The sequence below is a fragment of the Sebastes fasciatus genome, chromosome 4, assembly GCF_043250625.1.
Source record: "Sebastes fasciatus isolate fSebFas1 chromosome 4, fSebFas1.pri, whole genome shotgun sequence".
In the NCBI taxonomy this organism is placed as follows: Eukaryota; Metazoa; Chordata; class Actinopteri; order Perciformes; family Sebastidae; genus Sebastes; species Sebastes fasciatus.
Window position 1 is genome coordinate 21029335 of NC_133798.1, and position 20096 is coordinate 21049430.

At 43.5% G+C, this 20096-nt stretch overlaps 1 protein-coding gene across 8 annotated transcripts; it reads right to left on the reverse strand.

The window, feature by feature from the left end:
• On the reverse strand, positions 1–19277 carry LOC141766145 (protein phosphatase 1 regulatory subunit 12A). Of its 8 annotated transcripts, none has more exons than XM_074632715.1 (25): positions 18851–19277; positions 13771–13901; positions 12154–12272; positions 10861–11017; positions 10572–10722; positions 10400–10474; positions 10196–10275; positions 7932–8113; positions 7658–7767; positions 7359–7556; positions 7178–7260; positions 6983–7072; positions 6704–6805; positions 6516–6617; positions 6288–6378; positions 6073–6201; positions 5877–5979; positions 5672–5775; positions 4967–5026; positions 4704–4726; positions 4543–4597; positions 4346–4450; positions 3169–3219; positions 2909–2959; positions 1–1317 (listed from the first exon to the last, which is right to left on the reverse strand). In XM_074632715.1, exons 1-25 carry the CDS (start codon positions 19130–19132, stop codon positions 1231–1233), a joined length of 2721 nt encoding a protein of 906 aa, XP_074488816.1. In that variant the 5' UTR covers positions 19133–19277; the 3' UTR covers positions 1–1230. The 8 variants fall into 8 exon arrangements, with proteins under 8 accessions (XP_074488816.1, XP_074488815.1, XP_074488821.1 ...); XM_074632714.1 differs by having other exon boundaries at positions 7932–8137; XM_074632720.1 differs by lacking the exon at positions 6983–7072.
• Between the last annotated feature and the right edge of the window lie 819 nt (positions 19278–20096).

Below are 20096 nucleotides of genomic sequence, written 5' to 3' on the forward strand. Positions count from 1 at the left end.
CAAACACACTTTTTTTTTTTATTAGGGTGCAGACATCCATTCAATATATTAGAAAACCAACATGTGAAGAAAGGCTACATGGAATTTTACTTCAAAGGGGGGTATTATTCAAGACTAATATTTATACAAATATAATATACATAACCATGCTCTCTGGCAAGAGAGGAATTGACGATGAAAAACTATGAAAATAATATCTTTATCAATGGTGATAATTAAAACCATCCATAGCAGAATAGGCGTTTGACAGAACAGCAATTTATTTCAGAATTGTGCAATGACCTTTGACCTTCAGTTATGGTTAACTTCTCCCTCCACTTGCTAAGTGAGAGGATGCTACTCTGAAATAAGTTGGTCTGTCTGGAGGACGGGCAAAGCGTTGCACGTCTTTTATTACTTTGTAGAGAGTAAAGTGCCGTGGTCGACTGACCTGGTTCTGCGGTCATTTTTTAAGAGCATGGAGTGTGTCTGTGGTCACAAAAATAAAAATGTATGTGGGGAAGTGCATAGGTGGAGAGGTAGGTGGGTTCAAACACTTGCATGTGGGAAACAAAACAACCCAACGAAGCTTCGTGGACTTCCCCCTGTCGTCAGGACGGTGCTGAATGTAAAGACAGAACCTGAAATGGGTTTCAGAGCTGTTTTTTTTTTTTTTTTTTTTAAAGAACTTCACCAAAACCTTGACAACACGTTAGATTTGTGAGTGGGGTAAATTCGTGAATGTGTGACGTGAGAGTGTTCACAAAAAAAATAAATATTAAAGTGGGAGCTTTAAGGCCCAAGCTGCCTTGTGCGCTCGTGGAATGTGCACGGAGGAAGTATGTGATGCACGCATAGGAATGTGCGTGCACGTCGGTGTTCCCCTGATGCACAGTCGTAGTAGATGTTTTGTGTGTTGCACCAGCCGTGGGCATTCTGGTTGTTGCCGAGTCTCATGTTGCCACTCTGGGAGCCTCTGACCAGAGCCACAGGCCTTCACGCCAGAGGACTTCCTGTGACTAACGGGCAGTAAGGCACACAAAAGCCACTCCAGCTGTTCACAGAGAGGCATCACAATCCAAGTCAAGCTGTGGTGTTCTTCTTTCCTCTCTCTCTCTCTCTCTCTCTTTGGCACTGGGAGGAATGTGTGGAAGCAGGGAGGGATGGAAAGATGGATGGATGGATGGATGGACGGAGGGTGGAGGGTGTAGGGTGTAGGGGGTTCCCTGCTCTTCGTGTCTCTCTCTCGGTCTATTTGGAGAGTTTGCTGATGACACGGATCAGTGCTCCATTTTCATCTTTAAGACGCTGGTTGTCTGCTCTCAAATCGACCAGAACCTGGTGGTAAAAATTGTGTTTGCATTAAAACAGAATATAAATCCAGATTTATGAAGTTATTGCTTGTTTTCACATTACTGTAATATGAGATACTGCAGACAGTTTGACGATTTATTCATATCAATGCTATAAATGTTTCTAATAAAGCTGTCATCACAACATTTAAGGAGAAGCAGGACACCTAATTCATTTTAAATACAGTTGAGTGGAAGACAGCGGGGTCATTTTTAAAGTTGGTAGGTTTTTGTAAGCCATAAGGACTGTGATGCTTTACTGTTTTAGCTTTAGTGTAATGCAAACAAGTGATGTTTGAATCCTCTGTGAGAAACACTGAAGTGTCAAAAGCCTCAAAGGAGGAGATAAAAAAAAAAGAAAACAGTAGCAGAGAACTAGAAATAACAGCACAGAAATCATTTCTTCAAGTAAATCTGTATTACTCCAAATATATTTTTTTTGCATCCTAGAATCACAGCATGTTAAAGTATCAAAAGAAATAGTTTGACATTTTGGAAAATAAATGTATCTGCTGTGTTGCTATGAGTTAGATGAGAAGATTGATACCACTCTCATGTCTGTATGGTAAATATGAAGTGAATATGAATATCCAGGTTAGACCGATTGCTCCCTATTATTTTGGAGGCCTGCTTATTTTACCAGGCGACCAGCAGAGACTCCAGTCAAGAGGCTGAAGCTACTACTTGACGGACCCAGGCCAGCTGTTTCCCCTTGTTACCAGTCTTTATGCTAAGCTAAGCTACCAAGCTGCTGGTGGTAGTTTTATAACAAGGCAAAAGTGAGCATGGCTCACTGCTTGACCCCTACTAAAGTAGGGCCAACGGTTTTGCCCTTTTGGAACTAATGGAATTAGTCTATTGAGCACAGTCTAGCTTGTTATTAGCTCACCTTCCTCAGGATAAAGCCAGTAGATGCTCTCCAGGTTTTAACCACTTCATTACTTGCTTTTATTTCAACACCTGGACTCCTGTGTCCACGGTGGACTTCTAACCCCCAAAAGGCACAACTAGAACACACTGTGAACCATCATACCAAATTTGAAGATCCTAAGTTAAATAGTTTTCGAGTTCTGCTCCGGAAACGAAAGTGTGTCACGCGAACGGACGGACGGACACGCGGAGCGCTATTTCTCCCCGCCTACGTTGTCGGGCGGGTATAATAACCATGAAGACATTAGAGTGGTATCTATCTTCTTATCCAACCCTCAGCAAGCTATTTCCAAAAATGTTGCATTTTTCCTTTAACAAAAGGACTTTACCTGTTTCATTCTCTAGTACTGGAGACGTCAGACAATTAAGAGACAAAATTAAGAGGGCGCAGAGATCAGATGGGTTCGAGTTAGTTGTTCAGTAGGGAAACAGAAACATCAATTAATGTAAAAAAACAACCAAATGAGTCACATGTAACAGAAAACAATTATCACCCACCCTGAAAACAGGTCGAGAGAAGGTGTACTGTATAAAACCACTCTACAGTGTGCCTCCACAACACTGCTGCCTGCACAAGCTAAAGCCAAGCTAATCAAGCAGAAGCATGCAAAGTGTCTGCGGCCACGATAAGACTCGTCTCTCCTCACCTTTAGCTCCTCCTCCAGCTCTGCCATTCGCCGCTCCAACATCCTCCGGTCCTGACGCCAGGAAAGCGTGACGGAGAGTCGGGGGGGCAGAGAGGAGGTGACGTAGAGAAGAAAAAGGTGAGTGAAAACCGGTGAGAAAGTGGTTCAAGTGGGGAGGAGAGAGGAGAGAGCGTCAACAGACAGCAGGGGTGGCAGTAGTGAGGCAGTTGAAGCTACAACAACCACAACAACCAGTAACACCATCAACACGGATGCATTACCTTTCTCTCCAGGTCCAGCAAGGCTGAGCAGTCAGTGAAGCGCTCCTGTCTCTGTTGGATACAACAAACCAATAACATTAACATCATCACCACAACAGTAGGCTTACATGATCAAAAGCCATTATGAATATCAAAGTTACAACCTGCAACATCTTGATGTGTCTTTGCTAATTAGAATTTCCATTAAAGCAAAACAACAACCACTGTGTCTATAAGTGACAGTAACAGGATGATGGTAAAAGGTAAAACATAGTGTAACATTAGCACAAGTAGTCATAAAGCTACAAACGTCAGTTACACAGCATTATCTATGTTTGCTTACATTAGCTTACTTTAGCCACCACTGGCTACTGGTCATACCAGACCAAGTAAGGAAGCAGAACTCCTGAGTGCATTGATGAAAGCAAGGATGCATTCATTGTATTGCTAATGCATTCAACTTTTCATTTGTAAGAGGATAACTGAATTAGTTCTTCTTTTAAAAGGAACAGTGTGTAGCATTTCCAGAGATCTATTGGCAGAAATGGGATATAATATTAATAAGTATGTTTTCTTTTAATAAAATAAGAATTATTGTGTTTTCGTTAGCTCAGAATGAGCTTCTTATATCTACATAATCTTCAGTTACACTTGCACGGCAACTGGATTCTTACAATGTCAGGGGATCATGCGAGAATCACAGGATCACATATCACATCAAAATCCATTTGGTCAGGCTTCAATTAATTAGTTAGTGTCCGGTAAGCCAGTGTGGCGACTGTTCGCTCTAAACAACTCCTGAAGAGGTTAGCGTAGATGCTATAATAGTGTCAGTGATATCAGAACTGGAGAGTTCTCTTACCAGCATCCATGTTGTCAGCTGTTATACGAACTTCTGAGCATAGTTTTTTAAACGTTCTTGTATCAAAGTTGTTTTTGGCCCCCCTCCCAAGGCAGTGAGAGGCAGGGATCTTAACTGTGCTCTCTCACTGACTCGCTGGTTACTTGACTGGCCACCGCAACGTGATTTCGGGTGTGTTCTACCAAAAGTTGATTCTGTTACTACTTTTCACCGCAGGCCACTGCTTTTTTTTCACCAACCCCTACGCCCCATTCAAAATGAATGGGAGGAGTTGCGTTTTCGCCTCACCGCTGGATCTGGTGTGAATGCAGCTTCAGTGTGTGTCTGTGTCATCACCTGTGTGGCCTTTTCCAGGTCCAACCTGGTCTGACTGATAATCCTCTGGGTGTCCTGCAGCTGAGACTGGAGCTGACTGTTTTCTCTGGAGACGTCCTCGAACATCTTACACACACACAAACACACAGAGTAGTAAATCGCTGGGACAAACAGGAAAAACTCCTTTTCTGACCTCAATACCAGTACCGTCTGCTGACCTTCTTAAAATCCTTGCTGTCAGAGCCTCCACCCTGGGTGCAGTCGTTAAAAGACCTGAGAGACGAGCAGAGCAGAGGTCAGAGACGCTGCTATCATTGAGACTGTGCTGACAGAATGAAGACAGAGGGCAAATCAAACAGGTCAAAGGCTGAATTCATACCTGGAGCTCAAGTGTTGGTCTGTCTGTAAACAGAGAACAAACAGGTTATGGCAGGTGTCTTGGGTTACAGTCCACTGAGACCAATATATAAACACACACACACACACACACACACACACACACACACACACACACACACACACACACACACACACACACACACACACACACACACACACACACACACACACACACACACACACACACACACACACACACACACACACACACACACACACACACACACACACACACACACACACCTGTGGATCCTGCCCACTGCCTGAGAACTCTTCCTCTCCACTGGGATCATTGTCATCGCTCTGCAGATGACACAGACAAGTCAAGTTAAAACATTACTGGTTTTGTTTTTTTCATTCCTGCATCAGTTTTCCAGCTGAAAAGATCAGCGCCGCCACTAGGCACATGCGCATCACGCGCTGTGCGTAGAGCACCAAGTGCCGTAGGGGCACAAACAGCCTGGCCATAACACTGCCGTTTGCCACTGAGGTGTCGCGGACCTCGTGGTAAAGACAGCTCAACTATGGAGCGATATTTAGACCCTTTCCCAGTAAGCTAACATCACAAGATTGATATCGACGGATTCATGGCAATCTCAAGATTCATTTGATACCACTGTCTATCCACTATCTTAAAAACTGAAATCCACGACAGCCTTTAAAAGACAGTCGTGTTAATGCATGCAGATGATCCACCATCATTTTCAGAGGGTTAGGCCAAGTAAACCAAATACCGAGGAGGAGAATAATTCCAATTTTAAGATCATGGTGATCAACGAGACAGGCAAAGTCTTATTAAAATATAACCTTTATGATGACTATATGATCTTTTAAATGAAATTTGATATATATATAAAAATAAAAGAGGTGGAGGGGCACCAGCTAAAATCTTGCCTAGGGCACCAAATTGGTCAGGGCCAGCACTGTAAAAGATGTTGCGGTGTTTACCTCCCCGGTCCTCGGTGCCTTCCTTCTGGCCCGAGCCTGTCTCCTCTCCCTGCGCTCCCTGGCCCATCTCTCCGTCTCGCTCTCCCCTGTGCTGGCCTCAACATCTGGAACAAAGCCAGACAGCAGTCGTTTAAGAGTACATCAAAATGTTTCAACAAACACCCACACTGTCAAGCTCTACGTTTGGTGAAGTGGTGATGCGTACCTCTCCTGTCAGATGTCTGAGGGCGTGGAGTACCAGCGGGCTGCGTGAGGCCCAGCAGGTCAGACTTCTGCAGACTGGCAATACGAGACCTCCAGCTCACTTCCTGTAAACACAGTATCCCCCCGCTAAGTGATGTCACAAGGCGTTATATAAGAGTAGCCAACACAGGCCTATAACTCTGATATACAGCTCTCACCCCCTCCTCTCCCTTCTTGGCCTTTGCCTCCTTCTCTTTCTCCTTCTCTTCCTCCTCCTTCTTTTCTCTCCCTTTGTTGTCCGTCTTCATCGTCTTCTCCGCCTCCTGCAGATCTGTTAGCGTCACCCCCTTGATGGGAAAAAGAGATCACACCATCCTGACACACAGTACTTCTGTGAACACGGAGTGAACATCTGAGCGGATGACGTTTGTACCTGAGTGGAGCGGCGGGACTGGCGTGCGTGTCTGGAGCGAGCCTTCCTCTGCGCCTCTGCCTCCTCGTCCCGCACTGGCGTCAAATATGATCTACAAAGGTCACACACTATTAGACTCAATGCTACACCATCAGGTATAATATTTACAAACAACAGCCCTTTGCCATCCACACACACACACACACACACACACACACACACACACACACACAAACAGCCTTGACTCACTTGCGCCTCTGCTTGGCCTCCTGTTCGCCCGTGGTCGTGCTCCGAGAGTTGGAGGTGGGGACGGCAGTCTGATCCTTCTTCTCTGTCTGTTCCTGAGGAAGTCTTATGGAGAAAGAGAAGAGGTAACGATCAGATCTTTCACACAAGTGAGGAAAATCAATTGGAAAATGAGTATAAAAATGAACTACCTCTGGGCCAAGACACTATTAAGGCGGCTGAGTCCAGCAGAGCTTGTTCCTGTGTTAGCTGAGGTCACGGTGGGGTCATCCAGTCTCTTTCCATAAGATGAGCTAGAAACGAGACAAAGCCCATTGGAAACACAAAGGCGTCTTTCACAGCCACACACACACACAAATTATTATTCACTGCTGGGGGAATGTAATAAGCTGTGACACAGCAATAACAAAAATCACACACAAACAGGAGAGCAAACAAATACAGGACGGGCAGTGAGCAGCGTGACTGACCTGTGAAGCAAAGAGGGGGTGGAACTAGTGAAATCATTCCCTGATTGACTATGAAGGCGCCGGGTGTAAGAGGAGCTACGACTTAGCCAACTGAGAGAGAGAGAGACACAGGGTGACAAGGGCACATATGCGGTGACTCAGACAAACAAAATTCTGGTTTCACAAGCGCAGAAGCATATGAAAGCAGCGGCCCACCTGTTGGAGTTGTCAGGGCTGGTGTCTGGAATACTGAAGAGTCTCCGTGTTGGGATGGGCGGTACCCGAGCGAGCCTTGGCTCCTGAGAACGAGGGGGGAGCGTTATTGAGATTTATAAAACAATAACTGGTTTCATGAGCGTATACATCCTTGAATCATGTGAGTGCCCGTGGTGCGTACTTTGGTGTCGGCCTCAGAGCTGAGGCGGGGGCTGGAGGCAGAGCGGGTCATGCCCAGGACGGTCTCTGTAGGTCTGCTGGGGTCCTGGCTGGTGTCAGACAGTCCAGCTGAGCCCAGAGTCACCGAGCTGCCCGCCTTCTTCAGAGACGTCCTCCAGGAGCCCGGGGCCTCAGGGGCTGGGGGCTTGCCTGGGTCCTGCTACAGAGCAAGCACAAGTCATCATCTGTGTTGTTCAGTATTGTTGTCATGCAACTAAAACACACACTTGATATTCTCTATATAATATCTTTATAATTTACCTTTTTCACTTGGCTTGCAGCAGTACTCGTTGGCATGGAGGTAGGAAGCAGGCTGGTGGTGTTGCGTTTGTTGTTCAAGTTGTTTATGATCTCTCGGTTTTTCGCTTTCTCTGCAACCGTGCAAAGGTCGGTAATTAATAAATCACTAGTAGAATCATAAAAAAAATCATTCATAAAACCCACCTGATAAGACATACAACTTCTCTCTTAAATATTATCAATAAATCACAACACTGACTCCCTTCGAAATACAGACTCCAGCAGCTCCTCTTACCCGACTCGGCGTCGCTCTCCGATTCGCTCTCCTCCTCCGAGCTGGAGCTGCTGGAGGCCTTCCCCTGGCTCTGAGGCTGTCTCTGTCCCGTCTGGCCCTCCTCCTCCTCGTCCTCGGCCGGGCTGCTCTGCAGGGCAGGAGGTGGGTGCTTCTCCCGCTCATGGAGGCAGATCTTCTCCTTGCTGCTCATACGAGAGATAGAAGTCCTGCAGGGGCGGGGCCAAGGTGGGGTGGAACAACAGGTGGCATGCAGGGAGCTGATCAGTGAGGGCAATCATTCCACGTGCAGCCAATTAGAGCGAGCATGCGCCGATCAACAAGTCGGTGGGTGGAACAGTGGGTCACTTCCTGTGATGATGCCATGTGTAGCACTGCTGTCTTATTGCTAGATCACCACTTAGCTATGTGTAACTTCAACCTACAGTTTTTTTACTTCAAGGTAGGGCTGGTAGTGCTGTTCAAATATTTTTTTTTATATTTGTTGAAATTCTCATTACATCCTGACAGCAATCAATAAATTAAATGCTATGGCAAAAAAAGAAAAAATCCAGTATCTGTGGCTGTTACAGGACTGTAATAAACCCGTCCAATCATTTCATTTGGCCTGAATGTAATGATTGGACGGGCTAATTGCCCGTCTACCTGCGTGCACTCTGCCTGTGCACTCATTGCGCATCACCGGAGTCTTCCACAAGCTGCTAGCTTGACAGATGTGAGTACTAACAACAGCCATGTTGTTTACGTTCATTATGATAATTGTGGGGGACTGGCTTTGGAGGGAAGCCTGAAGCGACGGACTGTCAGTGCTGCCGACTTGGCGACTTTCTCGCTAGATTTAGGAACTTTTGGAGCTGGTGCTGCTAGCTACTTACTCATTGGAAAAGAGTTAGCAACACTGGGCTTGTTTTTAAGTTGGATCATTTTTTTTTTTTAAATCTAGTGTTTATCAGCATCACCAACCCTACCTTTAATCACTTATTTTCTATAATCTTTTCATAACATGTGATAATGCACACTTTACAGAATCCACACAAATGTGTGTCCCAACCACATACTGTATATTACAACGTATATGCTTTTATTAATTACATAGTGTACCATTTTGGCTTTCAGTATGAAAGAAATTCATTTATATTGAGTTTAGAGTTCGAAACTGCTGCCAGTATAAGATGAGGAAACTTAAAGGGAAATTAATTGATATTATTTTATTTTGGGGTCTTTCTTTTAGGTGTCTAAAGTATGTTTTACTGCCGTCCACAGCAGTACATTGCTTTGGTTCTGTGCTGGCTGTTTCTCCAAACTGGGGATGTGCTGACCATCATCTACTGTAGGTAATACACTGACCCTGGATAAGTACCTCATACAACCCCACTTCAAAACAGCCAAACTATCCCTTTGATGGTAGTGAGCAATGTGTATGTGTAATCAAGTATCTTGATTTGTCAGTTATTTGATTTGCTAGATTAGCCAAGAACAGATTACTGTCTTGTAATTTTAAACTTAAACAGCTTTGCAATGGATTTTCAAGACAATTCACTGCATGATAGATTACATATACCGTGATGGAGGATTTTATCCATATTGCAAACCCCAAAGTGCTAGTTATAAGTGCTCCTTCAAAAGACATTTGTTTATTTATCATTTGATTTTTTTTTTCTTAAAGGGTAACTTTGGTATTTTTCAACCTGGACCCCATTTACCCATGTTTTTGTGTCTAAATGACTAATAGGGACAACAATTTATGATATTGGTCCAGTTTTGAGGGAGAGCGCAGTAGACGGCAGCTATTGTGTCCAGCTGGCTCCGTCATTAACATCCACTAAAAGTGCTTGTTTTTGCCACGACAGGCTCTGATTGTTATTATAAGTGTCTGACATTATGGAAAGAGTCTTGCTCAAGAAGTCTCGTTCTGAAATCTGGCGAGGTGACGTGTAACTCTTTTCTCTCTCTGTTGCAGTGTAGGACAAAAGTATCCTTTAGAACTATGCTGAATTTGAGGTAGAAGTATAATATACTGACAACAGTAACATTTAGTATTCAGTATGAAACTGGGACACAGAATGTCGCTGCCTGCTACATCTATCCAGTGTAATGTCAGTGGATAGAGGCAACAAGGTTCAAAGGAATGCTGGGACTGTTAACATCATACCTGCATGCAAACTACTGGTACTGGGATTACTGGGATTCAGCTGAGGAACAGCGTAGCGTGTGCCCACATACACACACACAAACACATGCCCACACACCGACACACTGGCACTGACCTGCGCGTGCGAGCTGGTACCATGGAGACCGGCGGGCTGGTCTCAATAACAGGAGTCTGTTTCTCCTTCTCGCTGCGTAACTGAAGAGGAATATAAACACACATAAACACGGAGAACATTCGCCGCTGTAACACTATCAATCATATAAGGTTTATCTAACTGAGCGAGATAGTTGTGGTGGAGCCTCTATGGAGGCACACTCACAGCGTTCTGCTTCTTCTGCAGCTCCTCCAGAGTGTCCGCAAGTTTCTCGTCTGCGACATCTAGAGGTGTTTGGCCCTACAAGGACATTCACAGAGCATCATCAGTCATGGCACTAATAAAGCCTTCATCTTCAGCTTATGCAGAGAGGAAAGGTTGTTTGCCTCGCGCTTACCACATTGTTGACGGCACCCATGTCGCACATGTTGTCAGCCAGCAGGGAGCACACCTCCTCCTGCCCCCAGTGAGCTCCTGCATGCAGGGGCGTCCACCCGTCGATGTCCCTGCTGTCCACGTCCACCCCAACCCCACACTGTAACAGCACCCTGAAGAGAGGAGGAAAGAGAGAGGGTAACGAGGAGAGGCTGTGAATAAAAGCTGTTTGACTTGGTGTGATACCAAATTAAGACAAAAGCTAACAAGCTGTCATTGCTCTCATGTGCGTAGTGTAGACTGATTCTCACTTCAGGACTTCGATGTAGCCTTTGGCGGCGGAGACATGCAAAGCGGTTGCCTTGGTGTTTGGGTGAGGTGTGAGGGTGCCACCTCCTGCCAGCACCGCCATGGCGTCCTGGAGCATGACCCTCTCCTCCTCCTTTCTGGCCATGTCCACGTCTATTGCTGTGACGCACACGTGAAACAGTGGCGATTGAAAATGTAGACACACACACACAGAAATCAGATTTTAAAAGACTAAATATTCAATTTCACATTCATTTATCAGCTGTGATCTCAGTTGCATAATGGATCTAAGCGAAGTGTGTATTTGACTGTGTTGAAGATAAAAGCCTGGAGCCTCAGTACACGTCAGTGCTATGAAGGTCACAGAACATTTGGTACACAGTGACTCTGTCCTCATTTCCTTTGCCTATTTTTGTCTTTGAGCGAGACGTGTGCTTTAAACATGACCGCTTGTTAAAACAGGACAAAAATGCAAAGCAGGTTTTTGCCATTTATGAGACTGATTTGTTTAAGAGTTTTTTCGCTCCAAGTAGCCCGAGCTCTGTGTGAGTTCCTAATTTATTCGGCTCATAGAGAAATTAATTGATGCCAAAGCTATTGAGAACCATTCTTTCAAACCACATGGAATATACAGTGGATTACCTAAAAGCACCTCATCAGCTACACTGTGCTCACATTGTTTCAAACATCAACAGCGCTCAAACTGCAAATTAGGATCCAATACTTCATGTAAAGACATACTGTAAAGGAAAGCCTCTACCCATCAGTGAAACTACTAACTTTGCAGAAAGTGCTCAGTTAATTTGGCATAATTAATTCACATACTGAAACTTTTGGTTCTACATGGAAAAGGCTTAAAGTACTGGCAACAATACAACATACTATTGTGATATATTTCTGAAGGAATGGCATGTTGTCACTGAAAGGAGTACAAATGTTAGTTGGAAATGAAAGAATAGAGGAAAATAAATACTGATTTATCAAGAAGAAAAAAAAGGCAGTAAAAGATTATTATACTTTAAAGGGATAGTTTGGGTGTTTTGAAGTGGGGTGGTATGAGGTACTTAAACATAGTCAGTATATTACCTACAGTAGATGACAGAATATTTTCCAAGTTTGGCAAATGCTTTTGCTTGAAAAATGAATTCATTGAACAATTAATTCTGATGATAAAACACGTCACATATTGTACTTGAGATTATCATAAAGATCACATGCACAGCCATGTTTAAACAGGACAGACATGATTCAGCATCTGACTTGTCGGATTGGAAGTGTTCATGTCGATTCCTCACCTTGTTTTTTGATTTCCCCTTTGAGTAGTCTCTCCATGGCGTCTTCCGTGGCCACGTCCAGAGGAAGCTCTCCTTCACTGTTCACCGCCCCGACGTGAGCACCGTGCTCTATCAGGTATCTTCAAAAACAAAGACACAGTCAGCATATAGCACACAGAGTTGAGAATGAAAGAGTTAAACTAGAATATGATGATACATATTAGAATTCTTAGATGTATAAACACTGACATCAGCATTGTTTATACAATGTCCTGCAATATTATACATATTATTCACAACCATAGCATTTTAACAGTTACTCAGCCTAATGTAGGCCTAATACTTTGGGGTATTTACAGTGCGCAGCAAAAGTATTCATCCCCTCTTGGTGTTTTTAGTATTTTGTGGCATTAAAACCTGGAATTTGAAAGGATTTTTATATGGATTATATATAACAGACCTACACAAAACTAAAAATTGGTGAAGTGAAAAATGAAAAAAATAAAAAATGTTTTAAAAAATAAAATACTGAAAAGTGGTGCGTGCATACAGTATGTGTTCACTCCCTTTGCTATGAAGCCCCTAAATAAGATCTGGTGATACCAATTACCTCCAGAAGTCACATATACTAGTTAAGTAAAGGTCAAGTGAAGTCAGTATATATACACATCTGTTCTGAAAGGCTCCACATCTGTGAGCAAGCAGCACCATGTAGGAGCTCTCCAAACAGGTCAGGGACAAAGCTAAAGTACAGTTCAGGGTTGGGTTATAAAAAATCTCCAAAACTTTTAACATCCCATGAAGCACCATTAAATCCATTATTATAAAATGGAAAAATACGGCACCACAAAAGAAAGACAAAAGACCTGTTTCCCCGAGGCAGGGCTCTCTCTAACTTGTTTCACCATCCTCCCAGAACCATCCTGAAATACAACCTAAGCCGCCCCGAAATTAATGCGGACCGTCCCAAATTTAAAACCTATGTTTTTCTATATTATCATTAGTTTATCATTCAAAGTGACCTTTAACATAAATGGAACATCAAAAGTGGTTTATTTTTGTTCAAAAATGTATAATTTATCAATTTTTTTAATTTATAATTTGCATGTTTGTTTTGATATTGATGTAAAAAAGCAGCTAAGTTAAATTAAAATATTTTGTATGTTTAAAAAGTAGCATTTGGTCAAAAAACAAGATTTTACATATGGGCCCCCGAAAAGCTGGAACCGACCCTGCTAGCTGGTGCATCCTAAAGTTGGAGGAGCTGCAGGACAAGATGTTCCTGTCATGGGGAGAGGAACAGCATGGAAAAAATGTGATGGGGAGATCTCATTGCAGCCTTACTACCCATAGGAGATGAAGAGGATTAAGTAAGCACATAAGTGGTTAACATTAGCAACATGATTTGAGCTGTTAGAGTTTCAACTCCTCGTTAACGTAACGTGATGGTCAGCTCACTCACTGTAAATGCAAACGTCGGCTGCTGACTCGTTAGTGAGCGTTCCGTAACCGTTTTTTTTCATTTCACTTCACCAATTTTGACTATTTTGTGTAGGCCCATTATATTAAAAAAATCCATTTAAATTCCAGGGGTGAATACTTCTGCAAGGCACTGTAAGTTAAATGGCAGTGACTCACTTAGCGATCTGGATGAAGCCGCAGGAGGCTGCAGCGTGCAGAGGAGTCCAGCCCTCGTTGTCCCCTCTGTTGACATCACTCCCGCTCTCCACCAGAAACTGCACCATCTCAGCATTTTCATCAATGCAGGCCTGTCAGAGGACACACAACCACATGATGGATAGCTATACAAGTGTTTATTGTTAGTAGTTTATTATAAGAATCTCCACACATTAAAAAAAAAAAGGAAACCAGACAACACACATCAATCACTCTAGTTTCAGTACAGTAGAGGAGAGGAGATCTTAGACCCACTTCATTTGGGTTTGTTGTGAAAGTCAAAACTGCAGACTTCCAAAATCTATTAAATGTATCTTAAAGCACCGCGGCTAAAACAATGACTACTGTGTCTACTTGTAATGACTTTCTGTGAAGTGGGCTGCTAAAAGCCCTCAAGTACTTTCCAAAACAGTCATTTTGTGGCGTGAGTGAAACAGCGAATCTATTTAACTGCTTTTCCTGAAGCAAAGTCAAGCTGAGATCCCAAGTTCTGAAATGAATCCCATGAGGACCTCATGGTATAATGTTATGATATGTTGTTTTAATTTCAGCTCATATTTATGAGAAAAAACCTCAGAGGGTATGCGTATGCTCCTTTTTCAAACAGTTTTTTATACTGCAAAAAAGCTCTGCTTATTAAATCATTCTTTAAAAAAGTCATAAAACTTGCCAGTGGGGTAAGATTATTTCAGCCTCTTTCAAGAATTTCCTAGAAATAAGAGAGAATGAGGCAGATGTCTGCACTAGTATCAAAGTAAGTTGATTGTACTAAAAAAAGATTGAATTAACCTTCCAACAGTGGTAGTTTTTCACTTTTTTAAAAAGACAAGAGTTTTATTCTTCAATTATTGACAAAAATGACTTGAGAAAGATACTTTTTGACTTTTCTAAAACAGATAAAGATAAGCCTAAATTGAAAGAAAGTTGAGCCTCCAGTCCTAATAAGAAATAGGCTACCGCAAAATATTTCTGATAACTGCATAAAATAATGTGAATGCCCATAACCATTCCCCAGAGCCCAATGCAATGTAGTCATATGGCTTGTTTTGTCTGAAAACAGTAAAAAACGAAAGATATTTAAAAGAAATTATATAAAAGCAGCAATTATCATCCTCATTCTTGTGAAGCTGGAAACAGAGAATATAAGGGCACTTTTGCTTGATAAATTACTTTAACAATTAGGCTAATCTATTGCAAAAATAGTTGATTATATTATTATTTTTGTTGGCTGACTAACTGATTAATCATTCCTGCACTGAGTACACAGGGAGTTTCTCTACGTATTGTGGAAAATAAGGATTTTAGGAGCCAATTATAGACAAAAACAAGACTGGGAGTCCAGAGCCATGTTAGCAGCTCTGTGAGGCTGTTAGACACAGTGGTGCTTTGAGCTAAATGCTATGCAATGACCTGCTAGCTGTACATTATACCGCTTATTACACGGCTACTAACTTAAGAAATCTAAATATTGACACAAAAATGGTCCTCCAGAGTCCGACATCAGAACAGCGTCCATAGCAACGGTCTGTTTTAAAGAAATAGAGTGCTGCCGGAATGAGTCTTAAAACCCGGAAATGAGTTAGCATTTTAGCACTTCGGTTCCCTCCTCTGGAAGTCAATGGTTTTTTTGAATGGGTTCTTAGTTAGATGCCTGAATTAAGGTCTGTGGTTAACTCAAGCTAAAGAGATTTTAACGTTTTGTTCTACGACATAAAATACACCAATGAATACCCCACTCGTGAATTTTTTAAGCCTTTATGTGTCTTAAAAAGGGCGGTTGCTAACAAGTGGCTAAATTCAGTCATCACGCCGACTTGTCCGTCTTTACAGCCTTGTTGTTTATACCCGTGTTATAGTTCGTTTATAGTTTAACGAAACAATTTTCTCACTGTGATATTACCTTGACAATGACCATTTTTCAATGTCAGATTTCTATCACTAACAGCTGATGAGATTACATCTGCTCAGAGCAAGACTGCACAGCATTTCAAGACATTCATTATCATCAGTTTAACTCTGCAGGATGTCACAACAGCAAGTGTCTGTAATCACACAGAACCTTGTCCATCAGGCCGTCTTAAGTCACCTACTGTAAGAGGCTTTGCTTTCGGGCTAAATCAACTAATCACAAAGCTGCTACAAGTCGTCTCCACCCTCCTTCAGAATATAAGATAATCAGTCAGGGAGTAAGTTGGGGAAAAAAACGTGGTCGTTTTAAGAGCCAGTGAGATGAGGCTCGTGGTACAAAGCAGCAGAGCCAGAACCATGCGAGTCAAAAGCAGCGTTCGCTGGCAGCAGAGGGGGGGATCCCTCTGAACAAGTGGGTGCTCCAAGCTGAATGAATGAACAGAGGGCGTTACTATGAGGGTGCACACACACACACAGCCTCCCAGCAGACTCCTTCACTGGGTCATCAAGTGACTCATTGTGGAAATCGCCTTTGACAACAGCAGTTTGGGCTGTTTGAGGAATGTTTTCCATTTCTTCATCCGAAATCCCTAAAGTCCCCTCCATGGGGAATTGGCAAGGGGAAGGAGAAAGAGAGAGAGAAGAGGAGGAGGCGGAGGGCAAAGGAGAGAGAGAGAGAGAGAGAGAGAGAGAGAGAGAGAGAGAGAAAGAGAGAGAGAGAGAGAGAGAGAGAGAGAGAGAGAGAGAGAGAGAGAGAGAGCACAGTGGAGAAGACAGACTTTGGATGGAGAGGATGGAAAGTTTGGAGAGTGTGGGCCTATATTTAATTCTGGTTGCCAGGCGACCGATGAGCAACAGGGTAGAAAGGGATGGAGGGGCAGGAGAGGGACCACACTGGGTCCAACATGTGGATCAACCATAAGGGGGCATGTTCAGCCAACATCCAGGCAGGGAACATGCTCCATCTGCTGAAGCGGTCATGGGAAAGTTACTTCATCAAATACACACACACAATTGGCTTAAAGGGGAAAGCATCGCTCTAAGAAGCATGACGTCACTGCGAGCACACAGCTGAACCACAAATTCAGCTCCAGTGGGGCAGAAAAAATTAAAACATCTTTTATGTTGACAAGCTTGCTTGGATATCAAAGTTGAATCCATGTGACTGGGAGTTCACAAGTGTTTTAAGGCATGCAAGCAGAGGAAATACTGCATCAAGCAGGGGTTGTGTGACAAGTGATGTTGTCCAGACTGCTCCTCTGTGTTATGACTGAAGTCAAGGGGAGAGAGAGGGAGGGACCTTTAAGGCTGAGCTGCATTAAGCTCAGAAAAGAAGTGAAGCCAATTTGGGACATGCAAAACGCAACAAAAATTGAAGGTTAAATCCTCTTTGATTCTATTTTTGATAATTTGACCATGCATAGTGGTAGTCAACAGGCTTCCAATTTTGCTTTCTTTGTGGAGAAAAACACTTTAAAGACCTGTTGATCCGATGATGAAAATGACCTAGTATTGTAGTGAGACTCCACCAGGGACTAGTCAGTGTCTAAAAATGATCCCACAGGCTCTTTGGTGGCCTGTTTTTATTGTCTGCTGCTGCATTGTATGCTAGAAGAAGAAGCCTATAACTGACTACAACGATGTGGATGGCCCAGCCTACCAACAGGCTAATAAACTAACACACAGGCCAGAAATGCTGCTGCTGCTGCTGCTGGGACTTTTAAACACACATATATGGAGGATAAAGTGATGGGTTCAGTTACAGCTATGTTAAAGTCAAGGGGAGAGGGAGGGACCTTTGAGGCTGAGCTGCATTAAGCTCAGAAAAGAAGTGCAGCCCATCTGGGACATGCTAAAGCAACAAAAATTGAATCCTGTTTGATTATACCATACATCCCCCTGTTGCATAGTCAACAGGCTTCCATTTTGCTTTCTTTCTGGAGAAAAACACTATGAAGACCTGTAGATCAGATGATGAAAATGAGATACTATTGTAGTGAGACTCCACCAGGGACTAGTCAGTGTCTATAAATGATCCCACAGGCTCCGAGGTGGCCGTTTTGTACAGTCTGCTGCTGCATTGTGTGCTATGAGAGAAGAAGCCTTTAACTGACTAGAGACAACAGTCTGGCCCAGCAGACCAACAACAGGCTAGTAAACTAACACACAGGCCAGAAATGCTGCTGCTGGGACTTTTAAAGACACATCTAGAGAGGATAAAGAGATGGGTTCCGTTACAGCTATGTTAAAAGCAACGGAAATGACGGTTTTAACGTTAAATCCACGTTACGTTAAGTTAAGTCAACGCTTCAGCGCTGTGTGAGGATAACTAACGGTTAAACAGCTAGTTGAGCGACAGTTAGCAACAACCCAACGGTTAGTTAGCCGTTAGAGTAACGGTTAAACCGCTAGTTGAGCGACAGTTAGCAACAACTCAACGGTTAACTCATAAACCCGTAAATAACCCGGGTCGAAAAACGGTTAGTTAGCCGTTAGAGTGACGGTTAAACCGCCAGTTGAGCGACACTTAGCAACAACTCAACGGTTAACTGATAAACCAGTAAATCACCCAGGTCGTCAACAGTTAGTTAGCCGTTAGAGTGACGGTTAAACCGCCAGTTGAGCGACACTTAGCAACAACTCAACGGTTAACTGATAAACCAGTAAATCACCCAGGTTGTCAACAGTTAGTTAGCCGTTAGAGTGACGGTTAAACCGCCAGTTGAGCGACACTTAGCAACAACTCAACGGTTAACTGATAAACCAGTAAATCACCCAGGTTGTCAACAGTTAGTTAGCCGTTAGAGTGACGTTTAACCGTCCTACCTGATGAAGCGCTGTGAGGATCATTAACGGTTAAACCGCTTGTTGAGCGACAGTTAGCATTCAACTCCAACGGTTAACTCATAAACCCGTAAATCACCCGGGTCGCTAACGGTTAGTTAGCCGTTAGAGTACAGTTAGTTAGCCGTTAGAGTTAACCGTCCTAACCTGATGAAGCGCTGTGAGGATCACTAACGGTTAAACCGCTTGTTGAGCGACAGTTAGCAACAACTCAACGGTTAACTCATGAACCCGTAATAACCGTCGCTAACGGCTAGTTAGCCGTTAGAGTTTAACCGCCCTGACTGACCTGATGCAGCGCCGTCAGTCCGTCTATGTTGGCGTGGTTGATGTCGGCTCCCTGCCGGAGTAAAGCCGCCACCTCCTCTCGGTCCCCGGCGGAGCAGGCGGCCATAAACACGGCACCCTGGGCGAACCGGACTCTCGCCCGCCGCCGCGTCCCGGAGCCGCTCGCTGAAGTGTCCCTGGTGTCCGACCCCGTCTGGTCCGTCTCCGAGCCCAGCCATCGCTGAAGCTGATCCTGCCGGCGCTGTTTGGCAGCTTCGGACCGGGAATGGTCAGTGGCCGCCATCTTCCCCTGGTCTGTCCCCGGACAGATTCAGCTCATGGTACGGAGGAGGAGAAGCGGAGCGGTTGGTGTTGGATAGAGACTGTCTGCCCCGGATCCGGGATGCGCCCCCTGGTGGACTAACACCGGAAAACAGGCCGTGAACTTCACATGCGAACTCCTGACTGGGTGGCAGTACTATGCTGCCTTCAGGGCTGCTCGGACATTTTAGACTCAGTGGGAAGGACAGTCTTCATAATACTGCATTGACAATCTATTGTCTTTTCTTTGATTTACAACAGTCTAAAAAAATACAAATATTACAAGTGTCTTTTCCTCATAGACTATGTTATGATTTATAATACAGTTAGGAATAACGTTTCTAGCTGGATTAAAAATAATAATAACAAAAATAAGTCTACACAAATTAAAGTGTAGTCAAATAACCCCAATAAATGATTAGTCACGAAAAGAAAATCTTTCCAGTACAGTAGTATTTTTAATTTTAGCGTCCCAATATAGTCCCATTTGGGGCAATGTTTCATTTAAACCAGGCAAGCTGGATGCTGGATTCCAGCTATGGGCAAAGAAAGAGCTAAGTAAACTATCCGACCTTTATAAAGAAGAGGTTCTAATGACCATTGAGGAAATCTCTCTAGTACATAACATCCCAAAGAAGCATTTCTTTAAATATTTGCAATTGAAAAGTTGTATCTCCTCTATGACGAACCAGTCGTTAGTAATTCCTGCACTTTCATCCTTAGAAGAAATTATTACCAAAAACTGTAATAGTACTGGTTTAATTTCATTAATAAACAACTGGCTTGCATCTGGCTCTCAGGAGACCTCAATATCCAAACTTGACGCATGGAGGGTGGATTTAAAGGAGGACATCTTAGATAATAATTGGAACATAGTCTGCAAGGAGGCTCAGACACAAACAGCCAACACTAATTTGAAGCTACTTCAATACAACTGGTTGATGCAG

Coding starts and splice junctions, on each gene's coding strand:
- LOC141766145 (XM_074632714.1), bottom strand. CDS start 19,132: ATGGCGGCCACTGACCATTCCCGGTCCGAAGCTGCCAAACAGCGCCGG. Junction 6,202..6,287: donor AGTCCCGCCGCTCCACTCAG/GTACAAACGTCA, acceptor TTTCCCATCAAG/GGGGTGACGCTAACAGATCT. Junction 4,451..4,542: donor ACAGCAAGGATTTTAAGAAG/GTCAGCAGACGG, acceptor TGTGTGTGTAAG/ATGTTCGAGGACGTCTCCAG.